The sequence below is a fragment of the Falco biarmicus genome, chromosome 3, assembly GCF_023638135.1.
Source record: "Falco biarmicus isolate bFalBia1 chromosome 3, bFalBia1.pri, whole genome shotgun sequence".
Taxonomy (NCBI): Eukaryota; Metazoa; Chordata; class Aves; order Falconiformes; family Falconidae; genus Falco; species Falco biarmicus.
In genome coordinates, this window is record NC_079290.1 from 83,578,254 (window position 1) to 83,595,993 (window position 17,740).

The following is a 17,740-nucleotide window of genomic DNA, read 5'->3' on the forward strand; positions in this document are numbered from 1 at the left end:
GTTTGAGGCAAGGCTGTAGAGCTGGGAACACGAAATCGGAAGTTACCCCAGTTTCTATTTATTAAGGGAGACAAGGGAACACAAACGCCTAAGGCATCCAGAGGATAAAATATTGTGGGTGTCTTCAGTTCCATCCATCCTTCAGAAAGCATTCACTACCCATAAACCAAACATAGGCTTTTGCAGGTACAACTCGAAATTGTGATGTTATGTGGCAGAGCATCTTCCTTACTATGCAGCTTATCCTTTTGCCTGTATTACACAGATTATTAGGTAATATTGTCATCATTATGGGCATTTCCTCCGTGACAGCAATTAAGTGAATTAAGCTATTACAGACATCTGTGCTGATCTCTAAATATGACTCACAGGGTGAAGGAAGTGTACCCTGAGCATGCCATTTCTGGTAGAATATAGATCTGGCTTACAAACAGCAAGAGCCTGATACAAATTCAGTATCACCAAACTGGCTGAGGCCAGGCTAATTTATTTTAAAGCTGCATACAGCTTTCATAGCAGACTTTAAATCACGGAAGACTTACCCGGTTTATGATTTAGATACACGCTTCTAGTTTGCCCAGACGCAGGAGAACTGAAGCAAACTTTATGGCCTTAAATCAAAAGTGTATGACAGGGTTTGAACAAAAACTTGGCAGCTCTGAGCTTTGCTTTGAATTTGATACCTGTTTGAACTAGAAATTTGAAGCAAACCTCAGAAGACAGTAGCTCCTGCAGATTAAAACTGAAGTGGTTTTCAGGAATCCCTGAGACACAAAACTTCTGAGAATCATAAACCTCTTCATTTTCTTTGTTATTTTATTGCTGGTACTTTTTCTGTCTCATTTGAGGCCATCTGTACTCCCCTGGAGAGTTTTGGCTGAGCAAAGTCTTTCAGGATTGACTCTTAGGATCATCTCAGATTTGCAAAATGTCTCTCACTGCAGCTATACTTTTGGCAAAGGGGAGAACATCTTTAGTAATGTAATAACTGCTGAAAAATCTTCTACCTTATTATTTCTGTTTGTTTCAGTTCCTATCTCTGGTTTCCATGGTCAAAAAGTAGTATTTCCAAAAGTAGCTGTTCCAAAACCTTCATGAAGACACACACTGTAACATCAGTAAAACAGAGCATGTCCTGCAAAACAGTTTAGGCACAAAGATGCTCCCAGTAGTAACCAATACCTTGCTGGGATTTGATCTTATGCCATAAAGTTAGTGAAACTGAAGCCTCCAGTATCGAGTAAGCAGGACTGGGTCACTTGATCCTGCCCTGAACTCAGTTCACTTTTGCTTTGTTCAGCTTGTTGTGGCTTGCCATATCTTTATATTTCATTTGCATTTACTTGGTTTTCTCTGACTCTGGCATGGCTAAGCTGATCTGCACCATCTCTACATTTGCTCAGGTTTCAGGAACGTTTTCAGTTATACAGCAAGGCAGCAGAGTCCAGCAAATCCTAGGAGATAAAGAGTAACACCTAGAAAACACCTTAAATTAATTGGTAAAGATTTTGTTAACTTGCTTTCCAAAGTGAATGCAGCACTGTGTTGGTACAAAGCAACTGGTGATGAAATCTGCACCGGATGTGACACTGTAGACTTTAAAAATTGTCCTGTATGAATTCTAATCTGCTTCAGTAACATTTCTGGATGAATCTGAATGACATGCATCACAGAATATTCAGCTGGACCGCAGAGTGAGATGAGTGAATATTTTTACAGCTCCTAGTAATTAAATTGTGATTGTTGCAGCTGCCTGACAGACTGCATTATTTTATAAAGCGTCAAAGCACCATAAAATGAATGACAAGTGAAGGGAAAACTGTTTTGAATGAGTCATAATGGCACTAGATATTCATCTTTTTCTAATAGTCCAATTATAAAGACTTGATGTTTTAATTGGTCGTCCAACCATTTAGCAAGAGATGTCTTCAGCTACTCAGTACGCCCTTGCTGACACCAGTTATCCTGGAGTACGAGGCACATGACTGGCAGCAACTGTTGCTTTTAGAAGCAGAACTTAGGTCATTTATTTTACTACCAAAACTGAACATCAAGCCACATTTTCCTGTTGCTGGAGAGTAGACAAGTGGCTTTACACTGTCAGATGGAAAAATAAAAATGTGGGATTCTATACAAAATACTCCTTTGTCTCTTATCAGGCCTGGCATGGTTTGTTAGTATTATTGGCTGGAACTACCATGTGTCATCACATTTTAATGAAGCACCATGATTCTAAGGCTCAAATTCACCAGGGGAGGGAAAAAGCTGAACCTTTCCAGTCAGTTCTGATGGCAGGCCTTCCTTCCATAAGCTGTAGGAATTCCCTTTGCAGTGCTACTCACTGAGTCAAGAAACTGAAGGCCCTTGCAACCTCTGAGTGCCCATCTCTGGTCTTCAGTTATTCCCCTACCTTACATTGGCTTTCCAGAGAGGAGAGAAACGTGAGAGGATGTGGGAACCCAGGCTTCCAGGCTCCTGTACCAGCACTCTGGTCACAAGTCAGTGCCACTTAACCCTAAGGCTGACGACTGCAATGAGAGGAAGAGGATAAAGGAAAAGAGATGTTACTAATCATCTGTGTTTTCCCAGTTATCAAATCTGCAGGAGTAATTTTTGGTTTAACCTTGAGACAGTGCCTTAATTCTGTGACATATTTTCTCTTCTTTTTCATTTGTTTAAAGGGCATATAACCATTACAAACTATTTGTTGAACTATTTTCCTGGGCTTGATATTGAGAAGAGGAATGCATTTGGATTCACAGCACTGATGAAATCTGCGATGCAGGGCCGAACGGAATGCGTGAAAGCCTTGATGATGGCAGGTATGCGGAGTGTTTTGCTGATTCTTTGTCATCGTCCAACTGTAAATATTAGACAGTCACACGCAAACACCAAGACGAAAATTGGCTTCTGGGCTGTTTACTCTGAGAGGTGTGGTGCAACCTGCCCTGGAAACAGGTGCAGCTTTTAAGTAAGTCATAGAGAAGGCGGTGAAGCCACACGCTGCGGGTGCAAGAGCACTCAGTTTGCCTAAGGAAACTCATCCAGGACCTCTCCAAGAGCTCTCAGGGTGTGATTCATTGTCTCCAGGAGAGTTCAGGGAGTGTGAGCATGAAGATTTGTAGACAAGGAGTTAATGAATTTCACAACACAGTCGGGAAAGACACAGAGTTTTGCTGCCAGCTCTGTGGGTGTGATGGTGGAAGGGTGCCTGATGGTGGTGGGACAACAGCCAGACCTCCATTCCACCTGCCAGCTGGGGCAGGTCCCAAGGCAGGGAGCAGACAGCTTTGGGGGCTCTGGTTTCTGTCAGGAGAGCTGGGTGTAGGGTTCATATTCCACAGGGGACATTGGTAGGAAATTTGGTGACATAGGAGTAACTTCACTTTCTAACGCCTCCAAGTTTGGTCTCCAGGTTTATGGGCACCAGGGCACCAGGAGGGCTGTATCTGCTGCAAGGAGGGAGTCATGGCACAGGCAGTGAGCAGATCCATCTGTGCCCATGTGCCTGTCTTCACATCTGGAACAGGAAACATGTTCCTTGCTGTTGGCTTTTGGCTGCAGTTGGATTTCTGGCTGTATGCATGGCAAGGCGAAGGGTCCTGGAGAGGAAGCTCAGAAGGGTGACAGGCACTGGGGGAACAGCCTCCGCAGGAGCAGTTCCAGCATACAGCACCTTTTAGCCACAATGTCGTATGGTTTTATTAAGTAATTGGTACATACATTATTAGCTAATAATTAAATAACGAGCACATACTAGTATATCTTCCTGTATTTCAGTTGCAGATATTTGATGCATATTAAATATTATGGAAATGGTAGTGGATTGCATGTGAATATTGTTACTGTCTAGACCAAGAATCTTACAGGTCCATTTAACTGAGACACCTCTTGAATAAGTAGTTCATTTCAGTCATTTTGCTGTTAGAGAAGTCTAAGCCCTCATAATCTGAATATTTTAAGTTGCAGGCATTTATCAAGCATAATGATATTGCTATTATTCATTTTCTTAACATCCAGTTTCTAGATGTTGATATGACACAGAAAATGTTTAGGTGATGTGGTAACCAGCATGTTATTTTCTGCAAGGTTCTGTAGCCTCTTACACTGGAATCAAGGCTTTGGAATTGGATCATTCATTTTGGAGTTAAATTTTTGTGACACAGAACTATAAAATGGCTGCCAGAGCTCAAGTACTGCTAGACACGGGTGTACTTTCTGGACTAACACATAGTTGTGCAGACGTAAGCTCAGAATTTTCCAGTGCCACTTAAAAATTATCACTTAAAATGAAAGTTAAATCCCAAGACCTTATGACTTGTCAAATTGACCTTACAGTGTCATGGCTTTCTATTGTTATCACTGCAGATCTGATGGCACCTTGTTCTTTCTGTTCTGGTCACTAGAAGCTATTTCACAACCTTTCTATCTTTGTAGATAATTCACTCCTTGCTATTCTATTTCTTGTACAAAAAGTATCGCTATCAAAGTTCACTATGTCATTGCTGCCTCTGGCATCTGGATAGCCACCTTCTCGTTTTCCTGATTCCTAAGAAGACAGAATACTGAGGAGAATAAACCTTTAGCCAGCCAGAAAATGGCTTTGTTAGCCTCCATATCAAGCTTACCTCCAGAAAGTTGTATCAGCCTGTTTGTGCATCGGAGACAGTGAGGATACCAAAGATCATCCATTGGCTAAGGAGGTGTAAAGTTACTATACTCTTGAGTTTCTAAATTACAGTTTATATACATGTTTTGGTGAGTATTTTGCAGGTCTTCACATTTTAAGCTTGAAATAGGGGCCACAAAGGAAGTGTGGTAAATAACCAGCACTCATTTTAATATCTGATTACTTTTTAGTGCTGTACCACCAGGTGAAAGGGAGGGAGGGAGGGAGGGAGCTGCTCATTCAGAATGGGTTTAGAAGTAGTTTGGGGCTTAAGGGATGATCAATGGCCGCTGACAATAAAGTGCTAGTTTGCTGAAGAAGGTGAAAGAAATTGTTTCTAGAAGATTTGGTGAACAAAACAATTTCACAAATAACCCAGCAAATGTCTATGTTAAAACATAAGAATGCATGGAAGTATAGGAGGAAACCACCCATAATCAGCTGTGAGTACTGGCACAGCTACAAAGCAGGTATGTGTCTTTAACAAAGAGTTACAGCCAGGAGGTTTTTAACCCAGTATCTGTTTAGTGGCTTGGGTAAGATCTCTATTGACAGTCACACACTTATGGCAATGCAGGAGGTCAGTAAAGGAAAATCGCTCACCTTCCTAGCTGCCTAAGCGTGGATTTAACACAATCAGATGGGGAAGAGGTAATGGCAAAGTGTGACAGATGGTTGGAGCTGGATTGCCAAAGTGACTGCTCCTTCCGAAATCTGAGTTCCTGGAGGGTGGCCAAGGTCAATCACTACAAGATTAAGGCGCTCTGAGACACTTGGCCGTAATGTTGCTTTTTCAAAGTAAGTCTTTGGAACATGTGAATTTGCTATTCATGAGTGCACAGCGGGTAAGGGGGGAGCCCAGTCGCTCATCGGCAGTTTGTCACAGGCTGCTGCGCTGCCAGGAGCGCGCTGCTGCCAGCATTCCACAAGCAAGCCAGCCTGAGCAGGAGCACAGAAATGCTGGTTGTAATTCACGTGTCAAGCCTCGCTGTAATCTCCACTGTAAACTCAGTCCTGCTTTAGTAAAGTCATTGGAGTGGCTGTGGATCTGGAGACTGGGCTTTAAACACTGTGTATAGAATGGGTTGATAACAGATGCCTGAGCTCTTTCATTCCCCGTCTTTAAACCCAGCATGTCAGTTCTGCTTCTCAAGGGACATTAAACCTTCCTAATCAAATAGGATATTTATATCCCAAAGGGGCATGTGTATTCAAAGTTGTGCTGAAAGTGATCTTCAGGGCAAGTTTCATAGGAAAATCAAAACAAGCGGCAAATGCAGTTTTCCTAAACGAAAACTTGTAGGCTATACTTACGCTGAAATGGTAATTAGTTCAAGAAGACTGCTATCGCATTTAAAAAGGGACATGACTATTCATGTCTCCTCCAGATGAGGCATTCTGCTGAATGACAAGTTTGTTCAGAAATGTCTCCTGATTTGTGCAGAAAATCAATACCACTATAGTAAATCATGCTTTAGAAGAGATTTTGTGATACAAAGTATAAAGTCAGCATTGATTTCTGTTGAAAGATCGTGACTTTAATACTCTGTAGTATTGTTTTCTGAGACAAAATTTCCAAAACACCTGGTGGATGCATCTGTCAGGGAGCAGCAGGAGTGGGCTTCTCCTCAAAGGGAGGTGAGCCAAGGGTGACAGAAAGGTACACACAGAGGCACTAGCCTCATCAGCGAAGATGCTCTTTGAAGAAACAGAGCAGGGCTGGTGGCAATAACCAGGATCAGCCAGTACTGCAGTGATTGCCAGGCAAGTCTGTGGTGACAAGGCAAGTCCACAGAGACAAGGTAGGTCTGAGGTCAAAACAAGAAATTAAGTCTATGGGTCAGGGTCCAAATCAGCAAGGCACTTGGCCAGGCACAGGCACAGCTGCAACATAGCTCAGGCAGGGACCAGAGCTGAGCATGTGAGCTTCAGTGCAGCTCCCAAGCAAAGGTGGGGAGCCCCCAGTGAGCGCTTTCTTACACAGCTTTGTTTTTTCCACAACTCTGATCCAAGGTCTCTCAGCTGCGCCGTATTGGGGCTGGCATGTCTTTTCCCTGGAAGTCTTTTCCTTGAAGATAGTGGTAAGCAGGTGTTTATACCTCTTGCTCGTTTACAAGCAGAGCATACTGTTCACTAACAGTTGTATTTGGAGACAGTTCCTTTGGCTGCTGTTCTTCCTGTGGTATGCCTTTGGCTGTTACGTGTACAACAAGGAACCAAATTCCACGTAATCTGCCATGTTCCCAGTCAGCTCCAGTGGGAAGGAGTGCAGGCACAGGCAAGTGTTGAGAAAGGCACAGGACAAGAGGCTAGCCTCAGATGGGAGGGATTCAGGGGGAGGAAGTTTGGGCAGATGGTTCAAAGACGGGTTTGTGGAGCAGGGGGACATGTCTTTGTGTGCCTTTGTTCCTCCCCTCACTGGTTTGTCTGTAGCTTCTGCAGTCATGAACTTCGTCAAAACCTGCTGCCTTTGAGATCTTGCAATCCTTTCTTCAGCCCACAGCTAATGGACTCTTTGATTTGATTAACCCTTCCTCTTCTTTCATCTCTGCCTTCCAGCTGGGCCCCATGCTTGACTCCTTGCAGTGCCCCTGTGCTTTCTGAGTGGTCCTTTCTGCAAATTTCACTTAAATTTACACTTAAAGTGAGATCAGCTGTTTTGCTTAGGGTCTCTCCATCCACATTCACTCCTGGTCTGTGTCTCTAGCATCCTCTTTTTAGGGATTATCTCAGAGACATAGGAATCTGGTACTTACCAGAGTTAAAATTGAGCTTTTGGTCATTGTCCCTATGGTCTCTTTTTTCGTCTGTTTTTCTGTAATGACAAGACATCCTTTGTGGGAAAGGTTAGACTGGACCCATTGCAAACTGGTTCTCGCAATCATTCCTTATATCTAGTCCTCCTTATGCTAGTTTGAAATACTGTCACCAAGATAATCCACTCTGAAAAAAACAATTTATCATAATGTTTCTCTGGTCTTTTCCTCAGGTCTTGGTCTCTGGACATCTCCCTCTTCCAAAGCAATGGGACAGAATGTCTTTTCTTTTGTGACAATATCTGTGTAGGTCAGTTTTGTGTTGACTGAAAATGGTGCTTCAGCTGATAAAGAAGCCGTGCAAGAAGTCAAGCATTGTGGCCCATTCATATCCCAGCTTGAAGCTCTTTCAAGAAACCCAGAAATTACCTAGAGGGCCAGTGATATGTGTAAACCACAACTGAACGTTAAAGAGCTCAGTTATGTTGAAAGCAGCTGGGCAAAGTGCCCGTGCCTGGCCCAGGGAATGTGCTGCAGACTGCTGAACAAAGTCTCCATTCTGGAGTGTGCAAAGCTCCCTCTGAGACCACTCAAAGTTTAAAGGCAGAATGTAAAACCAGGGGTTTTCAGCTTAAGAATGTGGCTGCCTGAAACCAGAGAGTATTCACTCATTCTCCTATTGATTTCATTCATTCACCCACATACCTATCTAGTCTAAAACATCAAGATGTGTGTGCCCAGGTGGTATGCCCAGGATCACTTGGGTGCTATGCAAAGGATATGATGTTCACTGTCAAGTCCTCGACACATCTCTGAGATCCTTTTTGACTGGCAACACCAAGCTAGTTTTTTGGACAGGTCTTTTGTGCCCTTTAACATTCACCAGCTGTAATGTATTGGGTGTTTGCAACAGTGCCTTGCTGACTCCAGCTTGCAAACCCACTTGTTGCTGCTCATTGTTCTGCAGCAATCCTTCCAAAGGTGCACTCTGCACTGAGCTTCTGCCATCCCTTACAGAGCTCTTCTGTGTGAGCAGAACTAGGCACATGCCATCCTCACTGACAAACACCCACAGTCCCACCCTAATACCAGAACTGAGAGGACATTCCTGCAATTTACTGCATGCCAGGTAATGTGACAGCACTGGATATAGTACTACAGAAGTTGTAAAGGGTACGGTAGAGCAGACCGGGATGCTTGCTCCTCCTGTTACTCTTGTATCCTCTCTTCAGGCAGCCAGGTGGCCTGGAGGAGAGTGGAACCCCACTTGAAAGCAAAAGAGTGAAGAACAAAGGCAGAAGCCCATGTGAGGGAGCTTACAGGAACATGGAGAGATCAAAAGGAAGGCAAAGCTGGGAAAGGATGCAGAAATGTATGAGAGAGAATGGTGATGGGGACAGATGTCAGAATTGGATGGATCATAAACTGGGAATAGGGGGAGGACAGGCCAAAAGATTATAACCACTAGAGATTATTTCTGTGCAGGACCTAACGCTGTACTTTGAATGTCTATGCCTCTGCTGTCTGGCATGTGTCCCAGTTGACTCTTATGGCTGGTCCATTTGGTGATAATAGCATGGTTTTGTTAACAATTACTTCATTTCTTCAGGGCTGGTAATCTAAGGTAAATGAGAACAACTGTTCTGGGCTCAGACTGAAGGTCCATCTCTGACATGTATGGAAGCTTTCCTTGTACTTGATCACCCTTGTCACCATCCTCTCAACTTTCCCTAATTCTATAATCTTCTTTCAGAGATAAGAGAACCTGAATTGTACACCTGGGGTTTTCTCTGTTTTTTCCCTTCTTTTTTCCTTCTATTTTTTAATATCTTTCTAGAAATTCCTTGTCTTTTATTTGCTGTTTTCACCCCTAGTGAGCACTGAGTGGATATTTTTATGGAACTTGTGATCATTAGCCCACCATCTCTCTTCTGAGTGGCAGCAATCAGTGAAAAGCCCATTATTCTGTATGGGAAGGATTTTTTGTGTACAGAATTGTTTCTATTTTTGTCACTCTGTTCTTGTGAGCTCAAGTAAATGGATTTTAAAATGGTAGGTGACATTCAATGCAGTTGAAATTCATTATGTCATCCTTTGCGTTGTTTTAAGAGAATTCCATATATGCAACCTTAGCTTCTTTTATTTTTTTTTTAATAAAACAGGAGTTCAGAAAGTCAGGAACCGGATTTCTCCTTATTGCATGTTCATTTTGACACAAACATTGTATGTTGTAGTGACATTTTCCTGCAGGGATCTGCCTGATTCAATTCTGATCATAGGAACAAAAGTGCGGGCAGTTTCAATAACTAACGCCAATTGTTTTTCTTTTCTTTTCTTTGAGGGGCAAATGTTCATGCGACTGACCCAAGCCGTAGACTGACTCCATGGGAATGGGCTTGTTACACAGGAAGATCAGAATCTGCCTTCATCATGCAAAAGCTGATGGACAGGCCGTGCCCAGAACAGGTTTGTGATCAGTATAAACCAGAATGGCCAAAGATGAAGGAACTTCTTGCCAAGGCTGCAGAGCCAAAAAGCTGTTTGCAGAGGATTTCTGAGTGCATGAGGGCAACTCTCTCATTCCAGTCTTTCTATGGCCCAGAAGAAGATGGGGTCCTCGACCACATGGTAAAGGTGACAACAAGCTTGGGCAGTCCTTTCATTGCTCTGTCATGCCGGACTGTGTGCCCAGGCAGCCCACCTTCTGTGGGAAAACGCAGGCTGGCTGTGCAAGAAATCCTTAGGAAGCAGAGAGCCGAGGAGATCCGATCTCAGGACAAAGATCACGTTAGCAGCTACGAGAAGCTGTTTCAGAACTCCAAAGTCACACTGATCCCTAAGAAGAAGGACCGACGAGCCAGCCTGCAGCCCATCAGCCTTGCAGTCTCTCAAGTGAACACCATAGCCACCAGGAAAGCAAGCCTCTTGCCACTCCACCTGCTTAGACGGAGCAGTGTCAGGCCGGGATTTGTCATCCCCAAAGTCCGTATCAGCAAGGCTCCTCCACCCACTTTCCAACCAGAAAAGGCGAGAAGGAGGAGCAGCGCGAAGGACGACCCCTATTTGCAGATTCCCAAATGGAGGTACAAGGAGGTAAAAGAGGAGCGGAAGAAGGCAGAAGAACAGGAGAAGAAAAGAGCAGCAGAGGCTCAAAAGCAGAGGCAGGTATCTCCTGCCAGAAGCAGGACCTGATTTAAAGGCAGTTGTTTAGAAGGTTTCAGAGCGGTTAGTCTTGTTATCTGAGCAAGATAACAGATTGAATGCCTTCATGCATGCCCACTGCTCGTGGAGCTGGAATACTGAATAATGGCCTTTCAGGTGCAGAAACAGGGCAAGGGCTAACCCACAGTGTGTCTGATGGTGGAGCAGGAAGGTAATTTGAGGTGGAAGACTTACTAAGTTTACCTGCTGTTGGTAGGAATTCTTAAGCGGTGCAGTCCTTTTGCGGTTTCCTTTTTTTCCAGCTCCAGGTGAATGACTGAGAAACAGCTTGAAAAACAATATGACTGTGAAATGATTGTATTTCATGTTTGTTCATTTTGTAATGGACAAAATGCAGGAGTTGTGCTTTTGACACTAGACATTCCTCCCTCTCCTTCCTTACGTAGACGTATTGCAAGGTTTTATAGTAATAATGAAAACTTGAAAATAATGAAAATAATGAAAAGTTTAAAGTATACTACAGTGTTGGTGGGCAGTAAAAATCCAGATCTACAATTGTTTTGAATATACTAAGCACTTTATTTTAATTCCAGTAATCAAAGTTTAAGACAGGATAGGTTTTGAACTGTACAGCTCTATGCAGTCGGTATGGATGCAGTTCTTAATGCTATTGTTTGTTCTGTTGAATACAAAAAGGGCTGCATATGAAACATTTCTGTAATTGAGGTATTCACATCCTCTTCAGGTATAAATCGGGGGCAGGGACTGATTTGTTTGGAGCAAGAGAGAAGCTGAGCTAATTTTTGAATGCCACTGTTGCATGGGATTTGCCTCTCCCATTAAGTTTCCCTGTATCTGCTACCTTTGTCTCCTCTTTAGTCTCAGGGAATATTTTGTTATTGCATTTAACTATGATATAAGGGAGATGGTGAGCCACAGGTGGGCTTTTATTGAGGTTGATATTTAAGTTCCTGTTAAAAAAACCCATCAGGTTTATTGTGAACTTTCCCAGATTATAGCTCGGACAGGAAAATTATGCAGCTTCCAGAAGTTCAGGCAATTTTCCGGGTATCAATCCAGCCATATGCTATGAACATCCAGTCAGAGATGCAGTATCGGGCAGCTCGGCCACAGATGTTTGGGAAACTGTGCCAGATGTCATTGTGAGCTTTGGTAGTTTGCCTCTGGGTGCCTGGAGAGGGCAGTACCTCATCCCTCCGCCTCAGCACTGGGAGAAACCTACCTTCCCTAGTAAGAGTGCATCTCAAAGCGGCAGTTCCCACAGGTTGCTGCAGGTTCTTGTGGTCCACGTTAAGGTTTCATTTGGTTTCCCCAGCAGTCTGAATGGCATGCCAAACCCTGGCAAATTCTGATAAGGGTGGGCTGTAAACCTTCTTCAGCTGCTTGCTGAAGAAAGACACCATTCGTAAAAGTAGAGGTCAGACACCAACAGCGAGTCACACATGCTCAGGCTACGTTTTTTCTCAGGCTTTGCTCCTGTTTGAAATTAAATGTGCTGTGGTGTATCATCCTCACGGTGTTGCTCTGCTGGAGCCCAGCCAGCCCCCAGCTGCTGCTGTCACCAGCTTCCCCCTTCAATTAAAGGGAAGGAAAACTTTTCCATCCTTTACTTCCACAGCACAAAGGCCGGCTACAGTCTCACTGAATTTGTAGTGAAATTGTGTGTCATGCGAGAAATAAATTCAGCTCATGGAAAACTAGCACCCAGATTGGTGTTGGTAGCTAGCGCCTGCAGGGTCAGGGCTTGACAGAGGTTATGGCAGACATATGAAACAAGGATTTTTCCACACAGCCTGTTCTTTGTACCTCTTGCTGGAGTAGCTGCACTGGCTAGACTGCATTGCCAGGTAACCTCCCAGGTCAGAGCTGGAGGAATATGCACGCTGCTAATAAACCTCCCCAGCCCTGTGAATACAAAGCAGATTTTAGTCTGCAAGTGCATCAGTGCTGTGCAGTTCATAGGCACCAATTTTGTAATGGATTTGGTATGACCAAAATATAAGATGAACTCATTTCTTTGGAGACTAGGAAGACAATCTTTTAGCTGTCTGTGGCAAACATATCAGGATGGATTTTGAATTGGTACACTGGATTAAACGGTTTAAGTTTTGTTTACTGCCAATCCAGCGTACTGACGATTTACCATTCAGATTCACTATCTGAAAAGCAACCTGTGCTGCAGGTGAACACTTGAATTTGCACTCTCGGTATCACTTGTAGGAGACATACAATTGACAGGTGCTCTCAGGGATTAACGTACAGCATGTTAAAATTAGGGGCTGAAAATGAAGCCGGTTTTCTAACCCTTTGTACTTTAATGCGTATATGTGTATAAGTATGTGATATTTCCATTAAAAGAGGTACAAGCTGTTAAATTTATTTGGTGACCTTATTCTTCGGAGTGGTTTGAGAATGTTGCCTTTCACTTTTCAGGAGATGAAAAAGCCCACCCTCTTTCACCAATGGACTGATCAGCACCATCACAAACATGTGTTTTACAATGCTAAATACACATCCCAAGCTTAATACACACCCCAAACTTGGCAAACTGTATGCCCCAAATCAGTTCCCTACCTATAAAATACCTATATAATTAAGTTATATTAAATATATGTTATATTAAATTTAACCATACCCATAAACCTACCTATTGGAAACACAGTTATACGTACGTGTCATTCATATATAACAGGGGTCCTCAAACTACGGCCGGCGGGCTGGATACAGCCCCCCAGGGCCCTCAATCTGGCCCCCGGTATTTACAGACCCCCCGCACCCCCCTGCCAGGGGTTGGGGGGGGAAACCAAGCAGCCGCAGATGGCTGCCTGCCACTTCATCTGCACGCTGGCCCCCTGGTTAAACAGTCTGAGGACCCCTGATATATAAAGTAATAGATGTATATATAACATCTATATATATTCATCTATGTTTATAAAATATATACATATAAAAAGCCACTCACCTCCCAGTGATAATGTGAAACACTAAAATATGTTAATGATGACCATGTCTAAGAAAGCTAGTGTTGAATAATTGTTCTGTAAGAGGAACAAATCATTCAGGGTATAATACGGAGGGTACAAAGAGAAAACAGACCAGCTGCCTTTTCACTGAACACTATGGAGCACTTGCATGGGAAGAGGCAGGGGATTCTGTGAAAAATCGTACTTCATTGGGTAATTAAAGTTATTATGCATATTAATTTTGCCTAGTCAGGTTTAAATTTGGCACTCCTTTTGGCACATTTGAATTTACAATGTTCATAGCATTCTTTTATGGCTATAAAACTGTGCAGAGGTTTGTGGATAATTAGTGGGCCAAATGCTGCTGTTTCAGTCCACTCTCAGGAAAACAGAAAAGGTTGGGAAAAAGGGTTCTGGTGGTTCCTTTTCCCCTTCCCATCATAGCAGCTTCCCACATGAACGCTACTTTGCTGCTTTGCTCAAGCCCTTCCTCTCAAACAAATAAAAAATAAAACAGAAACCCTCAAGAGGCAGATGTACAAAATCCATGCTCACAGACGCCATTCTGGCTGTTTTCAGTGCTTTCTCATAAGGCACTGATCAAACAGTGAGCTCTTGTAAATGTGGATCAAGAAAGGGGCACAGGAACTGCTCGAACATCACTGTGTGTGTGCACGGGTGTGTGTGTGCCTATGGTATTTTTGCTTTTGGTGCCATAGTAACTGCTTCGGGCAGTCTTAAACACCAAAGGTGCTTTCTGAGTCTCTATACACAGCCTTCTACTGACAAAAGTGATAAAATATTTACTTTCCAACAGCATCTGGCAACGAGAGCTAAGGTTTCCTCGTGCTTGCTGCCATTACACTGAAGCCAGCTTTTTGCGGAAGCCAGTAGTGTGGGGATGCTCTGCATTATTGTGTGACAGCGTTAATGTGAGACAAATCAATAAACGATGCCATTAAATAATGGCCCCACTAAAAGTTCTGTTCCAAAACAAGGTGAAACAGTGTTTCAAAAGCATATACAGACGTAGCTGTATTGAAAACAGACATGCTGTATTACCAGCTTGGCTGCTTTCCCAGGGAAGTGTGGTGGAATAGTTGTCACTCAGGATTTTACCCAGTTTCCATGCAAGGGACATGTGGTCTTCGACCACCTGGTATCCTTTTCCAAAAGCTGCAGTCACAGCCTCCTGAAGTGTATCATTATCAGTAAGATAAACCAGCATTTGTATGGTGAGCATAGAGCCGAACATACCAGTCACATTAAAGCAATCTTGCTTTGTTTTGTTCTCAAAATTTTGTTTAGCAAACTCAAATTTGAGTAACGTGCTCAGTTAAAGAAATACTTTGTGGATGTTTTACACGCTCACTTTAACTTTGTGAAAACTGTGGGGTTTGTTCTTCATCTGATTGACTGTATCAGCCTTTTTTTTTATGTTCATGGGTGCAATGAGCAGTGTTTGCCTGTGGTTTCCCAGTCACTACGAGGCAGCCTTTTGCAAGAGCCTTTGTAGGCTTACATAGGGTTTTCTGCAGCAGCACTCCTGAGAGTCTGCACCTGCTCTTTGCTAGAAGAAACTCTGTTAGCTACCAAGTGGCTGAGCCACAACAACCAGGCTTTGTTTTCTTAGTCACGGGACTGATGGGCCCTAGTTCTGGTTGTACACTCAAACTGGGTTCTCCATGTTCTTGGGTAATCACTTGCCCAACAACTTGCTTATTTGTGAGCTTTAAATACCTTGAGGTGACTTGGGGCTTCCATGACAGTTAAAGCTATTGTGCTGAGAGAACGCCAAGGGTAAAGTGCTGGACTCGAACAGCACATCAGCTGTTCAAAGAAGAAATAGCCATGTATCATGGTGAGGTCTTCTCTGTATTTAAAAACAAAACAAAAATTTTAAAAAACCTCAACCAAACAGTTGAACTGATTTAACTGAAAAGTTAATCCAAAAAAGTATGCGCAGGCTCTCTTGGGTTGGTTTTTATCAGGCTGATATTTACTTAACCAGCTTGAGATTAAAGTGATGTAAATCATTCTTCCTGAAATCAGAGTTTCCACCCAGAGAACTGTGGCAGCTCAACTAAATGGTTTTCAATGGAGAGTGCTGCCCTGCCACGGGGCAGAGGGCAGTTTCCTTGACCTGAGGGAAGGCTCTGCCCTGAGCTCTCTGCCAACCCATTTGGGTTTCCTTGCAGCTTTCATTTTTCCAACAGGATGGTAAGGTGCTCATTTCTCGTCTACACCTCATCGTTGATGAGCTCTTTTCACACACAGCAGAGTCAATGGCACCTCCTGGAGCAGGTCAGTGCCTCTGGCTCACCTTCGGCTAATTACCAGTCTCACCTTCATTAATATGGCTCACAACGTTGAGAGACCCTTCCCCTTGCATGGTCCCCAGCATCATGCTACAGTTTTGCTCTGTCATTTGGATTTGGGAAACTTTAAACCCCTGCATGCAGCACTGGGTTAGGAACGGCATCGTTGCCGTCCTCCACAGAGAACTGGTCTCTTTCCATCAAGTAAAACACTGGTTTAATCTTTAATTCAAGGCTGTCTTTTGAGGATCACAGCCCCAGCTCAGGAACAAAGTGAGCCTGACAACAGTCAGAGGCAGAAAATGAAATATTAATCCATGCTTTCATGACATCCAGGCTGGATTACAGCAATTCCCTGTCTGCAGGTCTTCCCAAGGCCACCTCCTACAAACCAGCTTGTACAGAAGCCAGCTGTGAGATTTAACCATGTACTGCAGACAAACAGCCCACTTCCAGAGACTGAGTTTGGGGCTTGCTCGGAGAACGCTAGTCCTTCTGTGTCTCCAGGTACGCTCTTCAATTGCCAGGTGTAGAGCACATCCTAACTACAGGTATTTTTGGTCACTAAAAGAAGTCTCAGCTTCAGTATGTGTCTATCTGTACAAGAGAGAAAAAACCCGCAGAAAATCTATAAGCATGGTAAGCAAAATCTACAAACATGGTAGGGAAGTTCTGGTTCTTTCCCTCCTAAACTCATGGTCCCAGGATAAAGGATGTGTGCTATAAGAAGGTCACCCTTTTTCTTTTAGGTGATTGGGGCAAGAATTAGTTAAATTGAAAAAACCAACAAAATTAGGCCATTGTGAAGAGCTGAGCAATGTACACCAGACAGCTAGGATATGACCAAAGTAAAGAGAATGTGAGTCTGAGGAGAAAAAGAAAACCACCACCACAGGGGGATACGGGCTGAAGAAAACAACGAGGGAAGAAAACAGATTAAAGTCAACATCACCATCTAGGTATTTCCAGAAGCCTCAAAGCTGCAGCTATTTGTGTTGGCACATTCTGGATTGAGTGCAGGCCTTGTTCCAGTCAGACTTGCTTGTTTCCTCTGTGCCTTGGTTTCCCCACCAATTAAACAAAAAGATTTTCCTAAATGCCAGGTTAACTCATAAAGTCAGCTCTTGGTTATGAGGTAATGAGGGAAAAGGACAGGTGGGAAAATCCATAGAAGCAAAACCACATAATGAAAACTATGTCCGTCAAGCAAATACACGTCATCTATTGGCTTTGGAAAACCACATAAAGTTCTTTACAGATGGCAGAGGCAGTTTGGATGTCAGGGGCCAGACTGGAGCCTGGGGTGATCCCAGTGGTAGCCTGCAGATGTCAAATGATGAAGCCAGACACATCCAGAATGTAGATCACCTGCTGCTCATGGCTGGAGGCTGGCTATACCTGTACAGCTTCTGAAGACAAAGAAGAGTGACAGCACTCATGCATTCCCCACAGTAAAGACACCATTAATGGCAACATCCTTCAAAACACATGAAAAAAAAAAAAAAAGTACTTCCCTCAGCGTAACAGGGAGCTCATAAGTACCTTTGGCCTGTTTTTCCCACAAAGTGCTTTCCTTTGGTAAATGAGTATTTGCCGTATAGCAAAAAGTAGGCTGAAAGCTTTGCCTAGAAATGCAAGACTAAAAAAGTTTTGCATCATATACCACCATCACGCCCCGCTTTTCTGAAGGGTTCCATCTTTTGGAGATTCCAGTGGGCTATTTAATAGATTTATGAAGTTATGAAAATGACAGCCGGGCCCGTGCAATCCAAATGCCATTAAATCCCTGTGTGGCCATTTACCATTAGCTGGGCTCTTCTGAAAGCTTCATGCGAGCCAAGAAGAAACACC

At 43.4% G+C, this 17,740-nt stretch overlaps 1 protein-coding gene across 1 annotated transcript in view; it reads left to right on the plus strand.

Moving 5' to 3' along the window:
• Nucleotides 1–11,564, plus strand: part of ANKRD33B (ankyrin repeat domain 33B) — a 46,601-nt gene extending 35,037 nt beyond the window's left edge. Inside the window, exons 3-4 of the mRNA XM_056333488.1 lie at nucleotides 2,682–2,822; nucleotides 9,767–11,564. Of these exons, the coding sequence (XP_056189463.1) occupies nucleotides 2,682–2,822; nucleotides 9,767–10,617 (992 nt within the window). The 3' untranslated portion in view covers nucleotides 10,618–11,564. The remainder of the gene's footprint in view (nucleotides 1–2,681; nucleotides 2,823–9,766) is intronic.
• The last annotated feature ends 6,176 nt before the right edge of the window (nucleotides 11,565–17,740 follow it).